The 22,595-nt window shown below is 21.6% G+C and overlaps 3 protein-coding genes and 1 long non-coding RNA gene across 13 annotated transcripts; 2 read left to right on the forward strand and 2 right to left on the reverse strand.

The window, feature by feature from the left end:
* Positions 1-10,765: 10,765 nt before the first annotated feature.
* Positions 10,766-12,467, reverse strand: LOC147656098 (uncharacterized). Its single transcript, XR_015295046.1, has 2 exons — positions 12,304-12,467; positions 10,766-11,357 (listed from the first exon to the last, which is right to left on the reverse strand). It is a non-coding gene; the product is annotated as an uncharacterized LOC147656098 (long non-coding RNA).
* A 2,742-nt stretch (positions 12,468-15,209) lies between these two features.
* Positions 15,210-17,424, forward strand: LOC105734756 (NAD-dependent methylenetetrahydrofolate dehydrogenase). The gene is made up of 4 exons (XM_031915499.2): positions 15,210-15,629; positions 15,817-16,001; positions 16,166-16,534; positions 16,625-17,424. Exons 1-4 carry the CDS (start codon positions 15,544-15,546, stop codon positions 17,005-17,007), a joined length of 1,023 nt encoding a protein of 340 aa, XP_031771359.2. The 5' UTR covers positions 15,210-15,543; the 3' UTR covers positions 17,008-17,424.
* On the forward strand, positions 17,356-19,336 carry LOC100865496 (glyoxylate reductase/hydroxypyruvate reductase). Of its 2 annotated transcripts, XM_086916959.1 has the most exons (5): positions 17,356-17,572; positions 17,742-17,836; positions 18,098-18,418; positions 18,496-18,953; positions 19,049-19,336. In XM_086916959.1, the coding sequence occupies exons 2-5, from the start codon at positions 17,766-17,768 to the stop codon at positions 19,174-19,176; spliced, it is 978 nt and encodes a 325-aa protein (XP_086773085.1). In that variant the 5' UTR covers positions 17,356-17,572; positions 17,742-17,765; the 3' UTR covers positions 19,177-19,336. The 2 variants fall into 2 exon arrangements, with proteins under 2 accessions (XP_086773085.1, XP_031771358.2); XM_031915498.2 differs by lacking the exon at positions 17,356-17,572 and having other exon boundaries at positions 17,584-17,836.
* On the reverse strand, positions 19,322-22,470 carry LOC100871333 (mitochondrial thiamine pyrophosphate carrier). 9 transcript variants are annotated; one of them, XM_012484494.3, is made up of 5 exons: positions 22,274-22,470; positions 20,989-21,117; positions 20,753-20,905; positions 20,141-20,343; positions 19,322-20,069 (listed from the first exon to the last, which is right to left on the reverse strand). In XM_012484494.3, exons 2-5 carry the CDS (start codon positions 21,106-21,108, stop codon positions 19,604-19,606), a joined length of 942 nt encoding a protein of 313 aa, XP_012339948.1. In that variant the 5' UTR covers positions 21,109-21,117; positions 22,274-22,470; the 3' UTR covers positions 19,322-19,603. The 9 variants fall into 9 exon arrangements, with proteins under 9 accessions (XP_012339948.1, XP_086773086.1, XP_086773092.1 ...); XM_086916960.1 differs by having other exon boundaries at positions 22,248-22,450; XM_086916966.1 differs by having other exon boundaries at positions 20,753-20,827; positions 22,274-22,442.
* Positions 22,471-22,595: the final 125 nt, after the last annotated feature.

Raw genomic sequence — 22,595 nt, forward strand, 5'->3', positions numbered from 1 at the left:
ATGAAAAAAGATTGAAACATTGGAAAAGAATTTATTTTCAAAGTTAGAAAAAATCTAAAAGTATTAAAACATCAAAAAAGAATTTAGAATAAAAATTTAATAATAATTTAATAATAATTATAATAGTTTAGAATATTTATTGAATTAGAAAAAAAGATATATAAATAAGAAATTTAACATAATGACTAAATAAATCTAACACAGTTGCAATATATAAAAGAAAAATTTAATATTGTAAATTTCATAAATTTACTTGTTTTTATATCATCTTGATTTAGATTATATTTGTGTTAAATTCTTTATTTAATATGTTTCTTTTTTTATATTTTATGTTTAATTAATTTTTATATTATATTTTCTTTTTATGTTTTATTCATTATTTATATATTACAATGTTAAATTCTTCTTTTATATGTTGCAACATATAAAAGAATTTAATTTTATAATACTTAAATGATGAATGTATATAGAAATTTAGAAGAAGAGAATATAAGATAGATGTTAACAGATATATAAAAAAATATATATATCTAGATATAACTGATAAATAAAAAGAAATGAAAAATATAGAAGGAGAAATTAATTAAATTTAAAGTTAAGAAAAGAATTGAAACTTAAAAAAAGAATTTATAATAAATATTAATTAAAGTAGAAAGAAAAATAAAAAAAAGGAATTTAATATAATAATTAAGTTAATCCAACAAAGCTGCAATATATAAAATAATAATATTTGTTTGTATTATCTTGATTTAGGTTATATTTATATTAAATTTTTTTTTAGTATCTTTTTTTTTATATTTTATGTTTAATTAACTTTTATATTATATTTTCTTTTTATGTTTTATTCATTATTTATGTATTACAATGTTAAATTCTTTTTCTATATATTGCAATAAAAACAAATAAAAGAATTTAATTTTATAATACATAAATAATGAATATATATATAAATATAAGAAGAGAATATAAGATAGAGAATATAAAATAAAAAGAAATGAAAAACATAGATGAAGAAATTAATTAAATTTAAAGAATTGAAACTTAAAAAAAAAATTTATAATAAATATTAATTGAAGTAGGAAAAAAAATAAAAAAAAAGGAATTTAATATAATAATTAAGTTAATCCAACAAAACTGCAACATATAAAATAATAATATTTGTTTGTATTATCTTGATTTAGATTATATTTACATTAAATTTTTTTTTTTAGTATGCTTCTTTTTTTATGTTTTATGTTAATTAATTTTTACATTATATTTTCTTTTTATGTTTTATTCATTATTTACGTATTACAATGTTAAATTCTTTTTCTATATGTTGCAACATATAAAAGAATTTAATTTTATAATATAATTTATAAATAATGAATAAATTTACAAATATAAAAAGAGAATATAACATAAAAGTTAATGAAATTATAACACATTATTGAAACTGAAATTTTGCAATATAGAGAATAATTTTTTATCATTTATTCTTATATTTATTATACGTACATTCCTTTTTTGTTTTTACTTTTTATTTTATATAATTTATATTTTTCAATTTTTAATTTACATTAACTTTAATTCCTTTTATTTTTACTTTAAATTTTTTTTTATTTAATTTTTATTTTTTAATTTGGTTTTAATTTGGCTTTATCTTTCAATATTTAATTTTTTATTTATTTTAATTACATATTATACTATAATAAAAGATTGAAAAAATAATAACCACAAAATCTTATTTTATAAAATCTAATTTATAAAAATATGTGCGATTTGTTATATCTATTATCGTAGTAAGTTAATGGGTAAATAAATTAAAGAATAAAAGTTTAAAATTTATTAAATTATTTATATAAATCATGTAAATCTATTCGTGGCTATTTTATAATTATTTTTCGCATAAAATATTGAGAAAAAATTTTTCAAATTTTAATTTTTAATAATTTTAAATCGAAAATTAATGTTATAATATACAAAATTTTACTTTATTTCGCAAAAATATATTTTAATTATTATATATAATATCCTAATATGTTATTAAATCTATAAATTAACAATCAAAATATTAAAAATTGTTATTAAATTCTTAAATTAACAATAAATTAACAATAAAAATCTAAAAATTGATAAATCATTGATTAATATATTCGAAAAATTTATTTTGATAAAATCGGAAAAGGTCGTATATTTTCGTTCGACTTCGGTTCACGCGCTTGTATAAATAGAGGACACGACAGGCGAGAACGATCATTTCGTATCGAACTCGCGTCGCGTTAACATCGGAGATATAACTTTAACTGAAATTTTATAACATTAGAATAAATTTTTATTATTTATTATATTTATTATACCTATATTTTTTCTTTTTCGCTTTCACTTTTTATTTTATCTATTTTTCTAATTTTTAATTTGCTTATTAACTTCAAATTTTTTATTTTTTTTTACTTTTAATTTTTAAATTTCAATTTTTTGTTCAAATTTTTTGTATTTTTTTATTTTAAATTTTTAATTTGATTATTTTGATTTAATTTTTAATTTTTAATTTTTATTTAATTTTTAATTTACTTTATCTTTCCATCTCTAATTCACACTTTAAATATTTATGTTTTTTAATTTTTTTTTAATTTTTTTAAATTTTTTAAATTTTTTTTAATTTCTTAAATTTTTTTTTAATTAATTTTTTTAATTATTATCAATTCACTTTAACTTTTAAATTTTTATTTTGAACTTTTACTTTATTTTTTCTTTAATATTGTAATTTCATTTATACTTATAAATTTTTTATTTACTTTAACGTTTAATTTTTAATTTTAATTTTAACTTTCAATTTTAATTTTTAAATTTTATTTATATTAGTTTTAATTAAAATTTTTAATTTGATTTAACTTTCAATCTTTAATTTTACCTTTCAAATTTTTAATTTTATTTAGATTTTAATTTATAATTTTCTCTTAATTTTATATTTAACATTTAATTTGTTTTAACATTTAATTTATAGTATTACAATTTATATAATAATTATAATTATTATGGGTCTCGACGTAGTCACCTCCTCGTTGGTGAGACCCGGTAATTGGCATCAGTTTTCATTTTATATTATTTGATCAAATTATTACATTAAATAGTACATTAAAAATATTGTATTAAAATTAAATTAGAATGATTAGTTTTTGAAAACTGATGCCAAGCTAAGAACTACATTAGTTTTAAGTTTACGTTAAGTTTAATTAATTTATTATTGTATGTTTAACTTGTAAAATTTTGATTATTTTGCAAGAAATTTCGAATATTTATAATTCGCGATATATTTTATTATAATTAAGTATAATTTAAATTTTGATAGCGAACAATTATAACGTAATTTTTCCAAATTAATAATTCATAGACATTTCTGAATTTTAAAAAAAGTATCTTATAAGTCATAGCAGTATTTTCTTAAACAAATGTTCGAAAAAAAAAAGAAAAAGAAGGAAAAATATCAAAGAATATTTTACTTCTTTTTCTATTCCATCCCCCTCTATTAATACAATTTTATTTTCAGTAAATTTTTGTAACCGCGCGCAATGCGGTCAGTAGAGTCAGTGTTTGCTTTCGTAAAAGTTTTTTTAAATTCTTAATGAATAACGCGAAATTAGAATCAGTGTTTGTTCACCGAATTTAATTTAACCGGTCGCGTTAAAAAATTATGTGTTTAAATAATTCGTATAGAGTCAGTGTTTCTCTCAAGAAAATAAGGCGATCATCCATCACGCGAAGAGGTAATTATCTTTCATTTTATTTAAATTCTTATTTTTTTATTTTTCTTTTATTTCAATATAAAATCATTAGATTTTTAACTTTTAAATTTAAAATTTTTATATCAGAGTCTTAATTTTTATTTTTATTAAAATACATTAGAATTTCAAATTTTACTTTACTATTAATATTAGTTTAGTAGAGTTCCATCTTTTTTTTTACTTCAATTTTTTCAAACAATCTGGATTATGTTTTAAATTATGTTGTTACGCTTTTTGTTACAGATATTTTGCAACATCCTCCTACACTTGCCAATATTCTTCGCATCTAAGGGTGAGTCGCATGCATTTATGTTCCTCCGGTCACTCAATCATGTCGTAGGACGAAAGGTCCGAATCGACACGAGTGACTGGTTGTATACGTAGATTTTTGCAACGAGCATAGTAACCACGAGTATATTTATTATACCCGTGAGTAGTAACATTTTCTATGTTTTATTTAGTAGCTCAGGCTAGATCTTCTTGCACATCGCGTTTTTCAAATACTAGTAAAATAAAAATTTTCTTTTCTTTTTTACATTTTGCATTATACAGTAGTAATATTTTTTAATCATTCGATTTTCAATTAACAATCATATAATACGAAATATAAAATTTTTAATTTTATTTCCTTCGTATGTGTAAAGAAAAATGTGCAAGAAGATAAATCGCGACAGGTAGATTTCGGAATCAAAACAATAATATTTGTATTTTTTATTTTCGAAACTATGTTTTGATGAAGGAATCATCTGAGGTTATTTCTATTAATATTAATTTTTTAATCAATTATTTTATTTTGCATTTAGTATTTCTTGCTATAAATAAATTTCTTATTTATTTTTAATTTTTTTTTTGTCTATTAGATGTCACAATTTTAATATTTAATCAAATTAGAGTCATTAAATAAAATTTGAAGTAAAAATAGATGATAAAATAAAGCATATTAGCCCGTTAGAAACAAAGTACATATATATATATAATTATTTTTTTAGCTCAGGATTTTCAGGTTTAACCCCTTCCGTGTCCATTGCCACGATCTCACTCACGTGCCCAGGTGTTACTTGAGTGAGAGAGAGGCAATGGGCACGATGACCATAGTTTATAAGTTTTTATCGGCGACTGACGATGAGTTAATGATCGTGCACGACGTATTTTCCACATTGTGTGTTTGTGGTTAGCTGTGGAATTGCGTCGTTACGATTCTCATTTCCATTTATTATATTATATTATATTATCAATTATACAATTTATAATTTCGTTAATATAAAATTACAAATTGTAAATTGATACCAAATTTATTAAATTTTAGTAATACCATTTTTATTGATAATTAAAATCGAGATAGATATGATTTTTTTGTCGCGATTCACGCAATGATCATTAGCCATCGTCAGTCGATTTCAGGAAAATGGTACGTAAAGTTAGAGTGTGAAAGTGGTATCAAACTCGGGTGTCGGAGGCGTCCCGGGACGCTCTCCCTAGTGTAGGCTTTTTGCACCCGGGTGTAATGTGTGAGAACCGTGGAGTGAATGTGTTGGTGTGCCTGTTTTGCCATTTTTTAAATATAGCGCTAGGTAGGATAGGTAGTATACTTTCTGGTATGTCTGTTATATATAAGTAGGTAGGGCCGGGCAGGTTGTCACAGTCTCTGGTCGGGTAGGCGCGTTTTCGCGTGACAACCTGTTTCAGGAAATCGATTTGAAAAATCGAGAGTGGAGCTGAGATGAGTGGTCATCGATGACCACTCGTTTCTGGTTTTACTTATATCGATTTTTCGAATTTCGCGGTCGCGGTCGCGAAATGGGCGAAACGAACGTTGCGCTCGAGATTCTGCGCATGTGCGGACAATGGTCAGTAATGACTATTGCTCGTCCATGTGCACTCAGCTTCCGCGATTTAGTCTATTTTTTTCTTTTTTTTTTTTTTTGCGATTAGGAAATCTCGAGCCTAGTTATAAGTTTCAGCGGGCATAGCGCCCGAAGAAGGAAGACCGAAGAGGCCCCGACAAACTGTCGCGAAGAGGGGCTGCAACGAATGACTTCTCATTTTTTGGATCTTTTTTTGGATCCAAAGAATGGGAAGTCATTGTTACTACTTTGTTACTATGCTCGTTTTAGAGTCTGTAGTAGTAGTAGTAGTAATAGTAGTACTAGTAGTAGTAGTAGTAGTATTTATGGCCGATGTGAATTCCGGCCCAACGTACATCATCATGGGCAATCGCGATTTTTTAATTAGTGTTGCGACAAATAAATTACGGTTTGCATTAGAGTTGCGAATGAATAACGATCGCGTTTGCTTTAGTGTTGCGTTTTATGAGACATCGCGATTTTTTTTAATAATTTTAATTTTCATAAAAATTTTTTTTAAAAGTAGTATTAAAAAATTTTACGTTTATTTTATTTCGAGTTTTAATTACAGAGATATTAACTTTATTAAATTCATTTTAAGAATTAGTGTTGCGTCAAAAATAATCGCGTTTTTGAAAGTAGTGTTGCGTTAAAAAATGATCGCGTTTTTGAAAGTAGAGTTGCGTTTATAAAATGCCCATGATTCTTCCACTAATATTGTGGAAATGGTCCTGTTTTTGGATCATGAAATGCAGTTGCAAAAGCTGCAAAAATGTGGTCCTGCTTTTGGACCATAAAGTGGGAAAACGGGCAATCGCGATTTTTTTTAATTAGTTGCGATAAATAAATTACGGTTTGCATTAGAGTTGCGAATAAATAACGATCGCGTACGCTTTAGTGTTGCGTTTTATGAGACATCGCGATTTTTTTTAATAATTTTAATTTTCATAAAAATTTTTTTTAAAAGTAGTATTAAAAAATTTTACGTTTATTTTATTTCGAGTTTTAATTACAGAGATATTAACTTTCAATTCATTTGTATTTATATTAAATTTATTTTAACAATTAGTGTTGTGTCAAAAAATAATCGCGTTTTTAAAAGTAGTGTTGCGTCAAAAAATAATCGCGTTTTTGAAAGTAGTGTTGCGTTTATAAAATGCCCATAATTTTCCACTAACATTGTGGAAATTGGATCCTGTTTTTGGATCACAAGTGTGGTCCTTATAGCCTTTTCTGGCTATCATTTTTTTTCAGCGTCCCTAAATATTAGAGCATTTGTTAATGAAAATACTGCTAAAAAGTTTATTCATTTGAATTTTAAATTTTTGTAGTAAAATTGTTTGCATTTTGTAGTAAGAATATTAATTTATTTAATATTATAAATTAATATTTAATATTATAAATTAATATTCTTATTACGATATGTTGATACAAACACAATTGATTTATTCAGAACAAATGACAAATAATTATTCGTTATCAAAATTAAAATTAAGTTTTTCTTTACAATTTCGCTAAAATTGAATAAAATTTGTCATTTGTCATTTTTACATTTTTAATTATGAAATAGTTGAACAAATATTCGGAATTCCTGTGTAAAATATCAAAATAAAAATTTTATTTCTTTTTTATGATTAAAATTTTTAATTTATTTTTTTCTGCATATAATTTTTTTTAAGATGTTTGCGTTTTAATTTAAATTTAAGATTTAAATAAATTTTAAGTCTTAAATTTAAGTCTTAGCTTAAGTTTAATGTAAGATAGACATTTAGATTTTATTGTAAGTTTATTGTAAGCACATTCGATAAAAAGATACGCTCCTTAACATAAAACGAACATATTTTCAATCCATTTGCTTATTTTTCTTTTATTTTTTTTTTTTATTCTGCTTTAAATGGGAGCGTATCTTAGTACGAATGATGCCAGTAGGATATATAAATCGTAGATTTAAGATGTAGTATTAAGAATATAGATTAAGTTTTAAATTTAAGCGTCATCGTTAGACAACATAAGATTAATTGTTTATAAGTTTATTGTGAGCACATTCGGTAAAAAGATACGCTCCTTAACATAAAATGAACATATTTTCAATCCATTTGCTTATTTTTCTTTTATTTTTTTTTTTTTTTTTATTCTGCTTTAAATGGGAGCGTATCTTAGTACGAATGATGCCAGTAGGATATATAAATCGTAGATTTAAGATGTAGTATTAAGAATATAGATTAAGTTTTAAATTTAAGCCTCATCGTTGGACGACGTGGGATTAATTGCGTGCGAAAAATTGCGAGAAATGTAAAAAATTGTTGTAAACCAATGTAAAGTTTTAAATTTATGTTTTAGATTTATGATTACAGGATATCTTTTTGTTGTACCTTCTATATTTTTTTGTAATTTCTATATCTGTATTAATTTGTTAATCACTAATTATTTGTTTTTTTTTTTTTACTTGTTTAGGTTTAGGTGGGTCTCGATGCGTAGTCACCTCCTAGTAGGTGAGACCCAATAATTGCCATCGCTTTTCACATTTTGTACTTAAAAAAATATCTTACAAGTATTTCATTAAAAATTTTTCGAAATATTTTAAATTTAAAAATATAAAATATATTTCATGAATAATAATTTTCGAGAAGCGATAACAAGCCAAGAACTACGCACCTTCAGTCTAGTCTAAAATATGATTTCTTTTAATTATTTTGATTAATTATTAATGGACTAGACTGAAGGTATTAATAAAATCTGCACAAGGATATTCTGGTTAATCCTTTCTTTTTTTTATTTTCTTTTTTAATTTTTAACAAAATTTTAATAATGATATCTTTTCCCCTTTTTTTTAAATGAAACCAAAATATCCTTGATACAGATATTAGTTAATAAACGAATATTAATTAAATTATTATTATTAAGTGCGTTCGGTATCAAGATACTCTCCTTAAGCTTAAAGCGAAAAATAAAATTTTTAATTCTTTGATATCTTTCGTTTTGATCATTTTTCATCTCGTGTTTTTATTCTTGTTTTGGCTCTTCGAATCGTTTTTTACTCTCTTCTTCAATTTGTCCTTATGATTATGTTATGGTTTGTTGTTTCTTTCTTGTTTAGTTCAAGTCACTGTCAAGTCACGTGTCATGCAACAATGGCAGAAATTGTTGGACTGGTGCTTTACTTTCGGTGGTCAATCGAGAGTCAATCGCGCTCTGGTCGATTGGTGCCATCGAGTACTCGATCAGAGTTCGGCCTTACGATCGCACATTGGTCTTTGTTAGCCGGCACAGGTGGTCGAGGATCTTCCTCGTTCCTTCCTCTGTCGCTGAGACAAATGTTTTTTTCTGCCACTGTCGTAACTCTCGATTGATCACGACTGGCAAGTATCCACTATCCGGCAATTCACGTAAGTCCATTGATGTAAGTCATGACACGAGAATGACAGTGATTTATAGGATATTCCATTTTTTAATTTTTTCTTCACAAGTTTTATCAATGACGTGTCTTATTCAATATTTCTTCTTCAATATTTATTCCTATCTTGTGTCGCTTGTCTTTTTTTTCAACATTACGATTCTTTTTAAATTTTAAATAACAAATAATTACTTTTTTCCTTTTTTTCGCTTTACGTTGATCGAGAGTATTCTTGATACAGAGGTTACAAATAAATTTAAGTTTTAGTTTTAAGATTTAGATTTTAATATTTTTATTATATATTGTTATTATATATTGTTATTATATGTAATTTATTATATTTGATGTAAATGATAAGGTGCATGCATCTTAGATTTAGGTCCTAGTTTTAAGTACAATATAAGATAGATTTAAGATTTAGTATTAAGTTTTAGATTTTAATATATCTATTATAATTTATTATATTCTACGTAAATGATAAGATGCGTGCGTTTTAGATTTAAGTCCTAGTTTTAAGTATAATAGATTTAATAAGATAGATTTAAGATTTAGGTTATGTTAATTTAGGAATTCATCGATGGACGACGTTGGACAACGATAACCAACATAGAACAAGTAAATTTCAATATATATGTGTTATAATATATTTATATTATATTTGACATAAATGATTTAAGACTTCATCGATGGACGATGTTGGATAACAACATAACACAGATTTTGATATCTTTATTATAAGTTATCAAATTCGACATAAATGGTAAGATATATGCGTTTTAAATTTAAATGCTAGTTTTAAGTATAATGTAAGATAGATTTAAGATTTAATATTAAGTTTTACATTTTAATTTCTTTATTATTCCACGTAAATGATAAGATGCGTGCGTTTTAGATTTAAGTCCTAGTTTTAAGTATAATGTAAGGTAGATTTAAGATTTAGTGTTAAGATTTAGATTAAGTTAATTTAAGACTTCATCGATGGACGACGTTGGATATAATTTTAAGTATATTTATATAATTATACATTAAGTAATATTTTTTTTATTTTGATGTAATTTTTCTATATCTTTTTTTTTAATTTGTTTACCAATTGTTTCTTTTCTGCGTTTAAAAATTAACTTATAGATTTTAAATCGTATCATTTTAATGTAATAACTTTTTTGTGAAATAAATTTAAAAAAAAAATGGGTCTCGATGCGTAGTCACCTCCTCGTTGGTGGGACCCGGTAATTGACATCGCTTTTCAAATTTTATATTTAAAAAAATTTACAGATATTCTATTAAAAGTTTTTCAAAATATTTTAAATTATATTTTATCATTAATAGTTTTCGAAAAGCAATGGCAAGCCAAGAATTACGCATATCTTCAGTCTAGTCTATAATATGAATGCTTTTAACTATTTTGATTAATTATCAATGGATTAGACTGAAGGTATTAATAAAAAATAAAAGAACAAGCATATTCTGATTAATCCTTTCATCTTTTCATATTATTTTTCAATTTTCAATAAAATTTTTGTAATTTTATCATTTTCCACTTTTTTTAATATAATACCAGAATATCCTTAATATAGATATTAGTACAGTTGGTTAGTATTTTTATTATAATTTATTATATTCGATATAAATGATAAGATATGTGCGTTTTAGATATAAGTTCTAGTTTTAAGTATAATGTAAAATAGATTTAAGTTTTAATACTACGATCTAATTAAAGATTTCATCGATGGATGATGTTGAATAATGATGAATAACATAGAATATAGATTTTAATTTCTTTATTATAATTTATTATATATTTATAAATATTAAAATTCGATATAAATATTCAAAATATTATGACGAAGCAAATATTGATTCTATTAACGCATTGCGCGCGGTCACAAATATTTTTTGAAATTAATATTAAATTAGTAAAAGGAAGTGATGAAGAAGAAGAAGCAATATCTTTTTGATATTTTTCTTCTTCTTCTTTTTATCAAACATTTGTTCTGAAAATATTGCCTTTTATTTTAATTAATTATAAATTATGTATAAAAATGTTACCAATTATTTATTAATATCTCAAATTTAATAAAATGTTTGTTATCAGATTTTAAAATTTAATTTCCAATGATAAATCATTAAAATTTCTCATAAATTTTTAATTTTTTTAATTATTTTTTTAATTAAAATGTAATTTTATTATGAATTGCTTAACAAAAATCACTAATATAAATCCAATAAAACAGAATAAAAATTTATACATACGAAATTAATATAAAATTTTGTCAAGAAAGACATGGCGTCCATATTGGAATTTTTCCCGTCTTCAAGAGTATTGCCATAACACTTAATAATTAAAACCAATTAAACCTACGCAGAAAAAAATCAAAATTTCTAAATGAATGAATAATATCTATGAAATTAGATTATGTTGAGGTATCATAACAATCAAATTAAATGAAAACTCAATATAAACCATCTTGTAATTCGACATTCGAATTATATGATAAACGAGAAACCCAAAATTATTTAATTGTCAAAAAATTATCAATTTTGATAATGATGAGTAAAATATTGAATAAAAATGTATTAATTAACACGCAATTGATAACAAAAAAATTATATAGTTATAAAAAAAATAATATTAAAATACTATGCAATAAATAGAACACATGTTTCGAGAAAATTCCAAACATCTAATTATTATGATGAATCAATGAACAATATCACTGCGCTTCGATTTCGCGCATCGAATAACAAGACGAAAAGAGGATATTTTCGCTCGACAATTCGACAAACCGAAACATGTTTGAACACGAATCCAATTTCATAGAAGTGAAATATCATAAGAAATATTTCTAGCCTCGAATAAAATATAAACGATAGACCAAAAAAAGTACACAATAAACATATATGCGAGATGTTACATACGATATATATATATTCGGAAAAAATATATGATATTTGAATTCAATTTCACGAAATGAATATGTAACGAATCGTAAAAAATTTCTTTTACTTTAATAACAACTAAACGACTAAATAAAAAATAAAGATCAAGAAATAGTAAAATAAATGTATATAATTAAAATTACATTAAAAAAAACAATATATCCTTTCAAATTCTGTCTCGAAATATTTCGATACCGAAACACTAATGACGCAATAGACGCAAAATGAACAATCGAATAAAAAGACACAAAGATATGCAAAAAACTAATTAATTTCGTTTTCGTTACATTGAATGAATTATTTAAAAAACTAAATTAGCAATAATTGATGAATTTGATAATAATAAGAGTAAAAAAAAACTTACTGCGTAATCCGAATTCGCGACGTCTACTCTACACAATTTTCAACTGTAGACTGACGACATGCGCACTATGTTGCGCATTGCGTTGCGCAATGCAATGCACACTGATTCGTCCCGCGTATGAATTAATCGACGTTCTGATTGGTTGGCTCATGATGTTTATTTTACTATTCAAAAATCGCGCGAAAAATTAAAATATAATATATAATATAAAACAATATAAATAAAATAATATAAATAATATAAATAAAATAAATATAATATAAAATAATATAAAATTAAAATATAATAATATAACATATATATTAATTGTTGTTGCTTGTAAGATTAGAATCCTGTAAAGATCTATTTATTGGAAAAATAAAAAAATTATTAGTAAAATTACTAATTTAACAAAAGAAAATAAAATAATTATAATGCAAAAAAGGAATTCAATACAAAAATTAATTAAATTTAAATAAAAGTAAAACACAAAAGAGAAATTTAACAAAAAACTTAAATAAATTCATAAAAATTGAAAAAATAAAAAAAGAACATAATATAAAAATAACTGAATTTAATATAATGAAAACACAAGAATTTAATTTTAAAATAAATAAATTTAAAGAATTAAATTATATTAAATAAAAGAAAGCAATATCGATATAAAAATCAAGAGAAGGAAAAACATAAATAAATATTTAATATAACAAGTATCTACTTTTCTGCAATACTACTTTATTTAATAACTCTTGAATGTGCATGCACTTAATTCTAAGTGCATTTTTTTTAATCAATTATATTCTGCTTCTGTAAAAAATTCTGAAATAAATTTAAATTAAAAATATAATATCAATATTTTACTTATTCTTAAAGTTTTTTTTATATTCTTATCTAATTAAGAATATAATATCTATTATCTATATATTATACATTCCCTATCTATATAAGAATTTATATAGATACAAAATTTTGTTTTTAACTTTGTCTAGTGAACATTTAACAAATTTCTTTTCATATCAACATTTATCATATCAGAATTTTTCATCCTACATAATTAAATAATCAGAGAAACATAAATGCACGTAACTCATCAATAAATGAAAATGAAAAATCAATGCCATGACCCATAAGATGTCATGACCAAATATGAGAAAATAAAATCTCTATCAAAACATGGAATATCATAATTTAAATATAATATTAGTTATTTATTGAAAAAGATAAAATAAATGGAAAATATAATAAAATAATTATCTTCTTTCTGTAGTAGATGGTTATCTTTTTCTCTTGAGAAGCACTGACTCTCCCATATATAAAATACATATACAGTATACAAGCAAAAGTCTTCAAAACTTCCTTTTAGAAAAGTACAAAGATATCCATATTGAAATTTTTTTCTTTAAAACTTAGCAATTAAGTAATAATCTGTACAAAATAAGAATTTTTAAATAAAAAAACGCATAAAATTAATTATATAATATATAAAATTAACTAATTATGATAAACTCAAAACACTTATTAATTTCATCATTACAATAATAAATAAATTATTAAAAAAAGTAAATTATAAATTCGATAATAGAATATGAATAGAATTACTTATTGCATAATCGAATCACCGAAGTCAGTTAAAATCTTACGTGACTTACAATGACTTGCAATTGTAGACTGACGCGCGCCAAAACTCGAATAACAGTTTCCTGATTGGCCAATCATAAGCTAATTTATTATCGATTTATCAATTATTTATTGATTTATTCGATTGGAAGTATATTACTTTTCAAAAAATGTCGAGAGATGGCGCTAAAAGTCTATTCTTATTATATCTCTATCTCTCATTATTTTCTATTCTTTCTTTTTGTATTTCATTTGCGGCATTTTTAAGATGGCGCTGATTTCAATATTTGTATCTTATCCATCTTACTATTTACTATTTTTATTTATATTTCATCTGAAAAATGTATTAAAGAAACTTCAATATCTATTAACATTATTATTTTCTTTAAATCCAAAAAAAATTTATTTCATTCATCTATTTATTGCAATTTTTATATATCGTAAATATATACATCTTATATATATATCTATTTTTTATATTATATATATTCTTTTATTATTAATATTAATATTAATATTACAATTTATTATAAATATATATATTTTATATTTTATTCCATTATGCATTGCAAGTAAAATATTTAATAATTAAAATTAAAGAACCAAAAAAATAGATTAAGATGAATTATTATATTTAAATTTTGATGTAATGATTTCTTGAAGTTGTATTTTATTATATTAAAACTTATATTTTTGAATATTTTTCGTCAAATATTATTATTAAAAAATATAAAAATAAATTAAAAATTTTATATCCTGTAAAATGAAGTTTATTCATACTTTTAACATGCTTTTTTTTTCATAGTTGAATTCTCACAATATTAACATATATTTTTTATTTTAATGTATTTTAATATATTTTCTATTTCATTATACTATATATTTTTCGTAAGTTTAAAAATTTATTTGAAACTCATGAAATAATAATAATTATTTTATTTTAATTAAATTTATATTAATTTTCTCAGCTTTAAATTATAAATATAAAAGTATTATAAAAAATAACAATTCTTTTATTATTGAAAATTATTGAAAAGTAACGTTTTATTTGATGTAAAAATATAAATGCAATAATGAATAATAATAATAATAATAATAAAGTAATACAGCAGCGACATCTTCCGCAAAATAAATCAATAAATTCTAATTTAGAAATAAAATCTGGATAATATTTTTATTGCTTTAAGAAAGAAAAATCACGTGCAATATTTTTATGTTTATTTTGTTAGCATGTTTATCATTTTATTAATTAATATTAAAATAAAAATATAATATTATTTTTTCCGTAATATATAAAAATAAATGATACTATTATTCCCTATATTAATAAAACACTAAAAAATTTATTTAAAAAATAGAAAAATTCTTAACTTTCACTATAATTTTAAAGGATTTCTACTGGTGTAACCACTACAAACCATTCTCAGTATACTTTCACTAACAGGACTTATATTACAGTGTTATATTACTATGTTATTTACAAAGATTACAGTATAAAAATTTCAAACTCAATAACCGAATTTAGAAATAGATTGTAAGATTTTATAATAGTTACTTATTATTTCATGATAAATAATTTTATATTACATATATAAATGATATAATACTTTACTATGAAATAATCAAATATATACAAAAAATTATATGTTTGACAACATGTTTCTCTTAAAGAAAAATTTCTCACTTCTTTCAAATACTTCATTGAAGCAACTACATACTTCAAATATATTGTAAGTAATATATATATTGAATTTTAGAAAATTATTAAAAAATTTAAAATCAAAAATATATTAAAAACTAATTATTAAAAATTAATTAGTATTAAATAATTATAAAAATTATTAGTATTTCTACATATAAGTTTCTTAATATAATTTTTTAACAAATTAAAAAAAAATAATTCACAATTCTTTTTAGACAAAATGCTATAATAATAGATGGTAAAAAAATAGCTAATAAAATACAAAATGAATTAAAAATAACTGTTGATAATTGGATAAATGATAATAAAAAAAGACCTAAATTAGTGGCTATTAAAGTTGGTAATAATCCTGCTAGTAAAATATATGTTGATAAAAAAATAAAAGCTGCAAATTTTATTGGTAAGATGTTCTAAAGTAATAAAATTTATATAATTATATACTATTAAATTTTTGATTAAAAATAATTAATAAATAATATATATATATATACTAAATAAAATGAGATATATACTAAATACTATGAGATATCTATATATAATATATTTATTTTATTAATGACTTAGGAATTGAAAATTATACTATTCACTTAGATGAGAATAGTTCACAACAAGATATTATTAATGAAATTGATAATTTAAATAAAGATAAGACTGTAGATGGAATTCTTGTGCAATTGCCATTAATAAAACATATGAATGAACAAGAAGTTTGTCAGGCGATTATACCAAGTAAAGATGTTGATGGTTTTCATTTAGAAAATTTAGGTAATTTAGCATTAAATAGGAATGGAATTATTCCTGCAACTGCTTTGGCTGTGAAAGAATTAATAATAAGAAATAACATTGAAACTTTTGGAAAAAATGCAGTTGTAGTAGGAAGATCTAAACATGTTGGTTTACCTATTGCATTACTTTTACATGGTGACAGTAAAGGTATATAATATAACGAATATGTGATTATACATTAACATTGAATATATAATTGCAAAATCTATAAAATCTTAATATTAAATTAATTCTTAGATAGAACAGGTGCATTAGATATGACTACAACTATATGTCATCGTCATACTCCTCATACTGAATTAGAAAAATTTACAAAATTGGCAGATTTAGTTGTTGTTGCAGCTGGTATACCTGGTTTAATCACTAAGGAAATGATAAAACCAGGAGCATGTATAATTGATGTAGGAATTACAAGAATAAAAATGGATAATAAATATAAAATAGTAGGAGATGTAGATTTTGAAAATGTAAAATCAATTGCTGGACATATAACTCCAGTGCCGGGAGGTGTAGGTCCTATGACTGTAGCAATGTTAATGAAAAATACTATTTTAGCAGCTAACAAAAATTATGAAAATTCAAAGCTCTCTGATCATAATAATAAAAATAATAATAAATAAAGATTTTGATCAATAGTTAAATATTGAAATAATAGTATAATAGTATAAATAATAAAATATATATACCAATATTAATATTATATTAATTATATTATTTTAATAGTTAGAGATATGGAATTAAAAATAATAAAAATTTTAATCATATTTTTTATATTGTTTTTTATTAAAAATTTTTATTTATACAAAAATTTAAAAATAAAAAAAACTTTAAAAATAAAAAAACAAATATTTTTATTTTAAATATAAATTATAAATGCAAAAAAAATGAATTAAAACTTAAAATGATAGAATATTGTAATAATAAATATGTAATATGATAAAATATTGTAATAATATATTGTAATATTTAATATTGTAATATGTAGTTTTATTAAGAAAATTCTCAAGATCAGATAAATAAAAAAAATTTAATTACAATTGACTATAAATATGAATTTACCTATATTTAATATCATAATTTAATATCATAAATTTTATTAATTTAAAATTATAAATACAATAAATTTAATAATTAATTTAATATCATAAATAAAAAATAAAAATATTTTAAAAACAAGTTAATAAGGTAAATAAGGTTATCTTTTTCACTTCATAGTATCAAAACTAAATAAAAAAATAAGTCTTAAAAGTACACTATTAAATTAAAAATGTCCTTATTTAATTTTTCTATCTTTGCAAAACTAAATCAAAAATCTTTACTTTTTATTGCTCTCAAACTCTCAATACATAATCAGAAATTTTTCACATCGACAATAAAAATGGATCGACCAAGAGTTCTAATAACACGTTCGGATATTCCATCTGCAGCATTAAGTTTGCTTAAAGAACAGTAAGTACTTTTCTATATATTAAAAATGATTTAAAATATATTTTATTGTTTTAAAATATGTAAAGTATGTTTTTCATATGTTTTTTCAAATTGTTTTATATATTATTGCATATATTGTTATATATATATATATAGTATATTATATTTTCTTCAAGTATATTTTACAAATATTATATTTTTTTTATAAAAATATAGAAAAATATAAAATTATTATGAAAAAACTATTTATTAATCTTTATATTTTTTTCTGTTATATTTTAGCTGTGATGTTGTTCTATGGGAAAAACCTGAACCAATTCCTAAATCTATATTATTATCAAAAATCAAAAATATAGATGGTATTTATTGTTTATTAACAGATAAAATAGATGAAGAAGTATTAAATGCAGCAGGATCACAATTAAAAGTTGTGGCTTCTATGTCAGTGGGTGTTGACCATTTAGATTTACAAGCTTTAAAAAAAAGGAATATTAAAGTTGGTTATACACCAGGCATTCTAACAGATGCAACAGCTGAATTAACTATAGCATTATTATTAGCTACATCCAGAAGATTAATAGAAGCAAATAGAGCTGTTTATAAGTATAAAATAAAAATATATTCTTAATAAATATTATAAATTATATAAATTTTATTTGAATTAATAATAATTTTTATAGAGGTGAATGGAAAGCATGGTCACCTACTTGGATGTGTGGACCTGGATTATCTAAATCAACAATTGGAATAGTAGGATTAGGTCGCATTGGTATTCAAGTAGCAAAATGTCTTAAAAGTTTTAATACTTCTAAAATATTATATACAAGTAGAAATGTAAAACAAGAAGCATCTGAATTTGGAGGAGAAAAAGTAAAGCTTGATATATTGTTAGAAAAAAGTGATTTTATAATTGTTACAGTAGCTTTAACTCCTGACACAAGACAAATGTTTAACCAAAATACATTTAAAAAAATGAAAAAATCTGCTATATTTATAAATGTCAGTAGAGGAGAAGTTGTTGATCAATCTGCTTTAATAGAAGCTTTAAAAAATGGAATAATTAAAGCTGCTGGCTTAGATGTTATGACTCCTGAACCTATTCCATTAGATAGTGAGCTACTGAAATTAGATAATTGTGGTAAGTACAATAAAAAATAATTTTATTTAATTTATTAAATTTATATATTAAATTTAAATTTATTAAAAAATTCAAAATTTATTTGTATTTTGTAGTGATATTACCACATATTGGTAGTGCTGCTATAGAAACACGAGAGGAAATGTCAATAATTACTGCTAAAAATATTATAGCAGTTTTAAAAGGAACTCCAGATGAAATGCCTACTCCACTTCAATTATAAAAACAGTTTAAATTAAATATTATAAAAAATTATTATTTTATATTTTATGCTATTTTAGTATATGATATCATGTAATATGTATTTTGCAATACAGATTATAATAAGTTATTAAAGCAGGAATAATGAATAAAGAAAATTATATTAATAAGTTTAAAACTTATATTGATATTTTCTCTTATAACTTAATTCTTTGTACAAATATGATTAAAAATCAAAGATTTTAGTTTTACTATAATTTACAATACATTATATATATATTATATACATTATATTATATATACATATATGTATATATCTATTCTTATATTATATATTATATACATATATGTAATATATATCTACATATATATCTTTCATTATCTATATTTTTAAATGTGACAATAATATGAGAATATATTATATTCTTTAATTAATTATTACAAATTTACTATTCTGAAATATCCGATTTTAATGCTTTTAATACTATTAGAGTTTGCTCATATACTGTATAATGTAATGCTGTTGTCATAGTAGCTTTCAATTGACTTGGCACTAAACCTTTAAATAATCCTTTTACACTTTCTTTCTTTATTGTTAATTTTAAACAATCTATAAGTCCCTTACATTCAAAAAAAGTACCAAAACCTTTTCTGCCATTTCTAAATCCTTGTATTTGTAATCTTTTTCTACTAAGATCAAAAGGATATATTGCAGTTTTAGCTAATAGACCAGCTACACTACCAGATATCATAGAATTGTAAAAACTAATGTTAGTTTCATCATAATATTTCTTATATTTATCGCTCACATATCCATAAAATGCAAATTGTAAACCTGTATGTGGTACAATTTGCAATAAAGTTGGTAATAATCCATAAAAAAAAACTTTTGGAGATTCATGTTGTATAATACAACTGTAAACATATTTTATAAAAATAGCAATTAATTTTGTTATGCAAATTATTTTTATTAATTTTAAACTTACTTGCAAGAATGAAGAATTCCTTTATAGATTGTATGATTATTTGATTGTGCTACTAATCTGGTTCTTATAGTATCAAAAGGAAATGATACAATTGTAGCTAAAAAACCAGCACTTGCTCCAGCTATGAAATTTGTTGAATATTTCCATTCATTTAACAATGAAAAATTATGAGATATTTTCATAAATATATGATACGAATAAAACTGTAAAATTTCAATATTTAATTATAATTATAATTAGTTATATATGAAAATTAGAGATTTAAATAAATCAGTATTACAAATGATACTATTTAAAATTTGTAGAATTTGTTTTTTCTGAATAATTATTTTTATATTTTATATAACTATAAGATTTAATAATATAATATAAATAATATAAATATAAATTAATTGTATTAATAATATTATAATAATAAAATTTTTATTAATAATTATTATTAATTATTATTAATTAAAAGCTCCTGAAATAAATTATAAAATTTAGACAGTATCAAATGTAATATTTAAATTTAGATTAATATTTTAAAAATTATTTTTTATGCTTCTTCCAGCTAAAAATATAATAAAAATAAAAAATTACATGTAAAAATTTTATAAAATATATATTCACCTGAGTTGTTCCATATACAATTGACAATAATTGAGCAGGAATATGTCCCTTCCAAAATGCTGTAATACCTTCTTCCTTAAGTATTAAATAAAATGCTTGTAAAAAAGAGTGATATTTACTAACATGATAGTTAGCAATAGGTTCAACTTGTAACTATAATGATGAAATTCTTTTTAAGAAAATCTATAGCATTATAAGTACTATCACTGTATTCCACATGATATAAATTCTTTTACCTGAAATCTAATTTTCACAACATCTAAAGGTTGACAAGCAAATCTTGTTACAAAGCCACTAACAGCTCCTGCTATAGCATGATCTAAATTGTGACTATTGTTTTTTGATGAAGTATCCATTTTTTTTTACTACAAAAAATTCATATTCAATACAGTCAAAGAATAATAACAATTGAAAAATTGAAAATAAGATTGATTTAATTTCATTTTAAAGCATTTAAAATAATTATCTAATTTCTATATTTCTTAATATTCAACGAATAGAATTAAAAAATATTTTACTTATATTTTTTACTTTTACTAGCATGATTAAATAAATACATATATAATTTATTAAGTATTTATATAGATATATGAGATGTGTACTATCTGCAAAAATGTTTGCAACTTAGACTAATTTAATTTTTAAAGAAATAAATAGAAGATTACTATAACATAAATTTTCTAAATAAATATACCTACTAATATAATTTAACAAATGTTAAATTATAGTAATCTTTAAACTTATTTTATAAATATATTATTCATAAATTTTTTTATAAATATTATATTGAGAATAGAACAATTAAAAGAATTTCGTTTAAAAAATAGATACAATTATATTTTTTAAATGCAGTAATACACAAAAATAAATAAAATTAATTCTAAAATATGTCTTATTCCATACAAATTAATCTCTATTTTAATTTATTTTGTTTCGTATATTTATATATATATATAATGAAACTTTCATATAATATATAATGAAACTTTCATATAAAACTTCTTATAATAATTATACATATTACAATTATATATAAAATTCCGGTTTTATCAAAATGACCATTATATATATTTATTTACAGCAATAAATAGATAAACTCAGATAAATATAACAATAAACAGATAATGAATAAAGGCAATATATTGGAATAATAATAAATGATACATTATATATATATGTATATATGCATATGTGATTTCATATTTATAGTTTCTGAAATTTAAAACTAGATATTATTTTTGAACTTTGTTATATATATTTTTGAACTAGTTATATATAAGGAAATATATTATTTGTATAGTAAGATTAAATCTAAAATTTGTGATGGTTTAAAATAAAAACTAATCGTAAAATTTTTTACAAATAGAAAAATATTAAAGGAATTTAATATTTAAATAATATCAATTATATTTATTCAAAAGTGTATTAAGTCTTCTATTATGTATAATAAACTATTTCTATTAAAAAAGGTAAAATATTTGTTCAAAATAATTACATCAATTAATATGTACATAACCTTACATTTGTAGATAATATATAAATGACGATTATTTTAGCTTAATTTCGATGTAATTATTCATCAGTTTTTATGTAACTAACAATTTTTAAAATTATTTATTATAATCATATTTCTTGTATCATTTTAGAAATCAATAAATTATTATCAATATTAAGAATATAATTAATATATATATATATATATATATATATATATATATATATATATATATTCCTTTACTAATGTTACCAAATTATACTCTCAAATAACTTTTAAATTCTACACTTTTTTCGAATGGAATATTTGAATAGTTTTTTGCAAATATTAAATTCAATAAAATCTTCT

Source organism: Apis florea, unplaced genomic scaffold (genome assembly GCF_048593485.1).
Source record: "Apis florea isolate Af1SG1 unplaced genomic scaffold, ASM4859348v1 contig_3811_pilon, whole genome shotgun sequence".
Classification (NCBI taxonomy): Eukaryota; Metazoa; Arthropoda; class Insecta; order Hymenoptera; family Apidae; genus Apis; species Apis florea.

Bases quoted from the DNA above. Each gene is read 5' to 3' on its own strand.
- LOC105734756 (XM_031915499.2), top strand. From the start codon at position 15,544: ATGTTTGACAACATGTTTCTCTTAAAGAAAAATTTCTCACTTCTTTCA. The intron at 16,002-16,165 runs GTAAGATGTTCT...TTAATGACTTAG, and splicing joins AAAAGCTGCAAATTTTATTG to GAATTGAAAATTATACTATT. The intron at 16,535-16,624 runs GTATATAATATA...ATTAATTCTTAG, and splicing joins TTTACATGGTGACAGTAAAG to ATAGAACAGGTGCATTAGAT.
- LOC100865496 (XM_031915498.2), top strand. From the start codon at position 17,655: ATGTCCTTATTTAATTTTTCTATCTTTGCAAAACTAAATCAAAAATCT. The intron at 17,837-18,097 runs GTAAGTACTTTT...GTTATATTTTAG, and splicing joins TTAAGTTTGCTTAAAGAACA to CTGTGATGTTGTTCTATGGG. The intron at 18,419-18,495 runs GTATAAAATAAA...TAATTTTTATAG, and splicing joins GCAAATAGAGCTGTTTATAA to AGGTGAATGGAAAGCATGGT.
- LOC100871333 (XM_012484494.3), bottom strand. From the start codon at position 21,108: ATGGATACTTCATCAAAAAACAATAGTCACAATTTAGATCATGCTATA. The intron at 20,906-20,988 runs GTAAAAGAATTT...TCATCATTATAG, and splicing joins TTGTGAAAATTAGATTTCAG to TTACAAGTTGAACCTATTGC. The intron at 20,070-20,140 runs GTAAGTTTAAAA...ATATGTTTACAG, and splicing joins GGAATTCTTCATTCTTGCAA to TTGTATTATACAACATGAAT.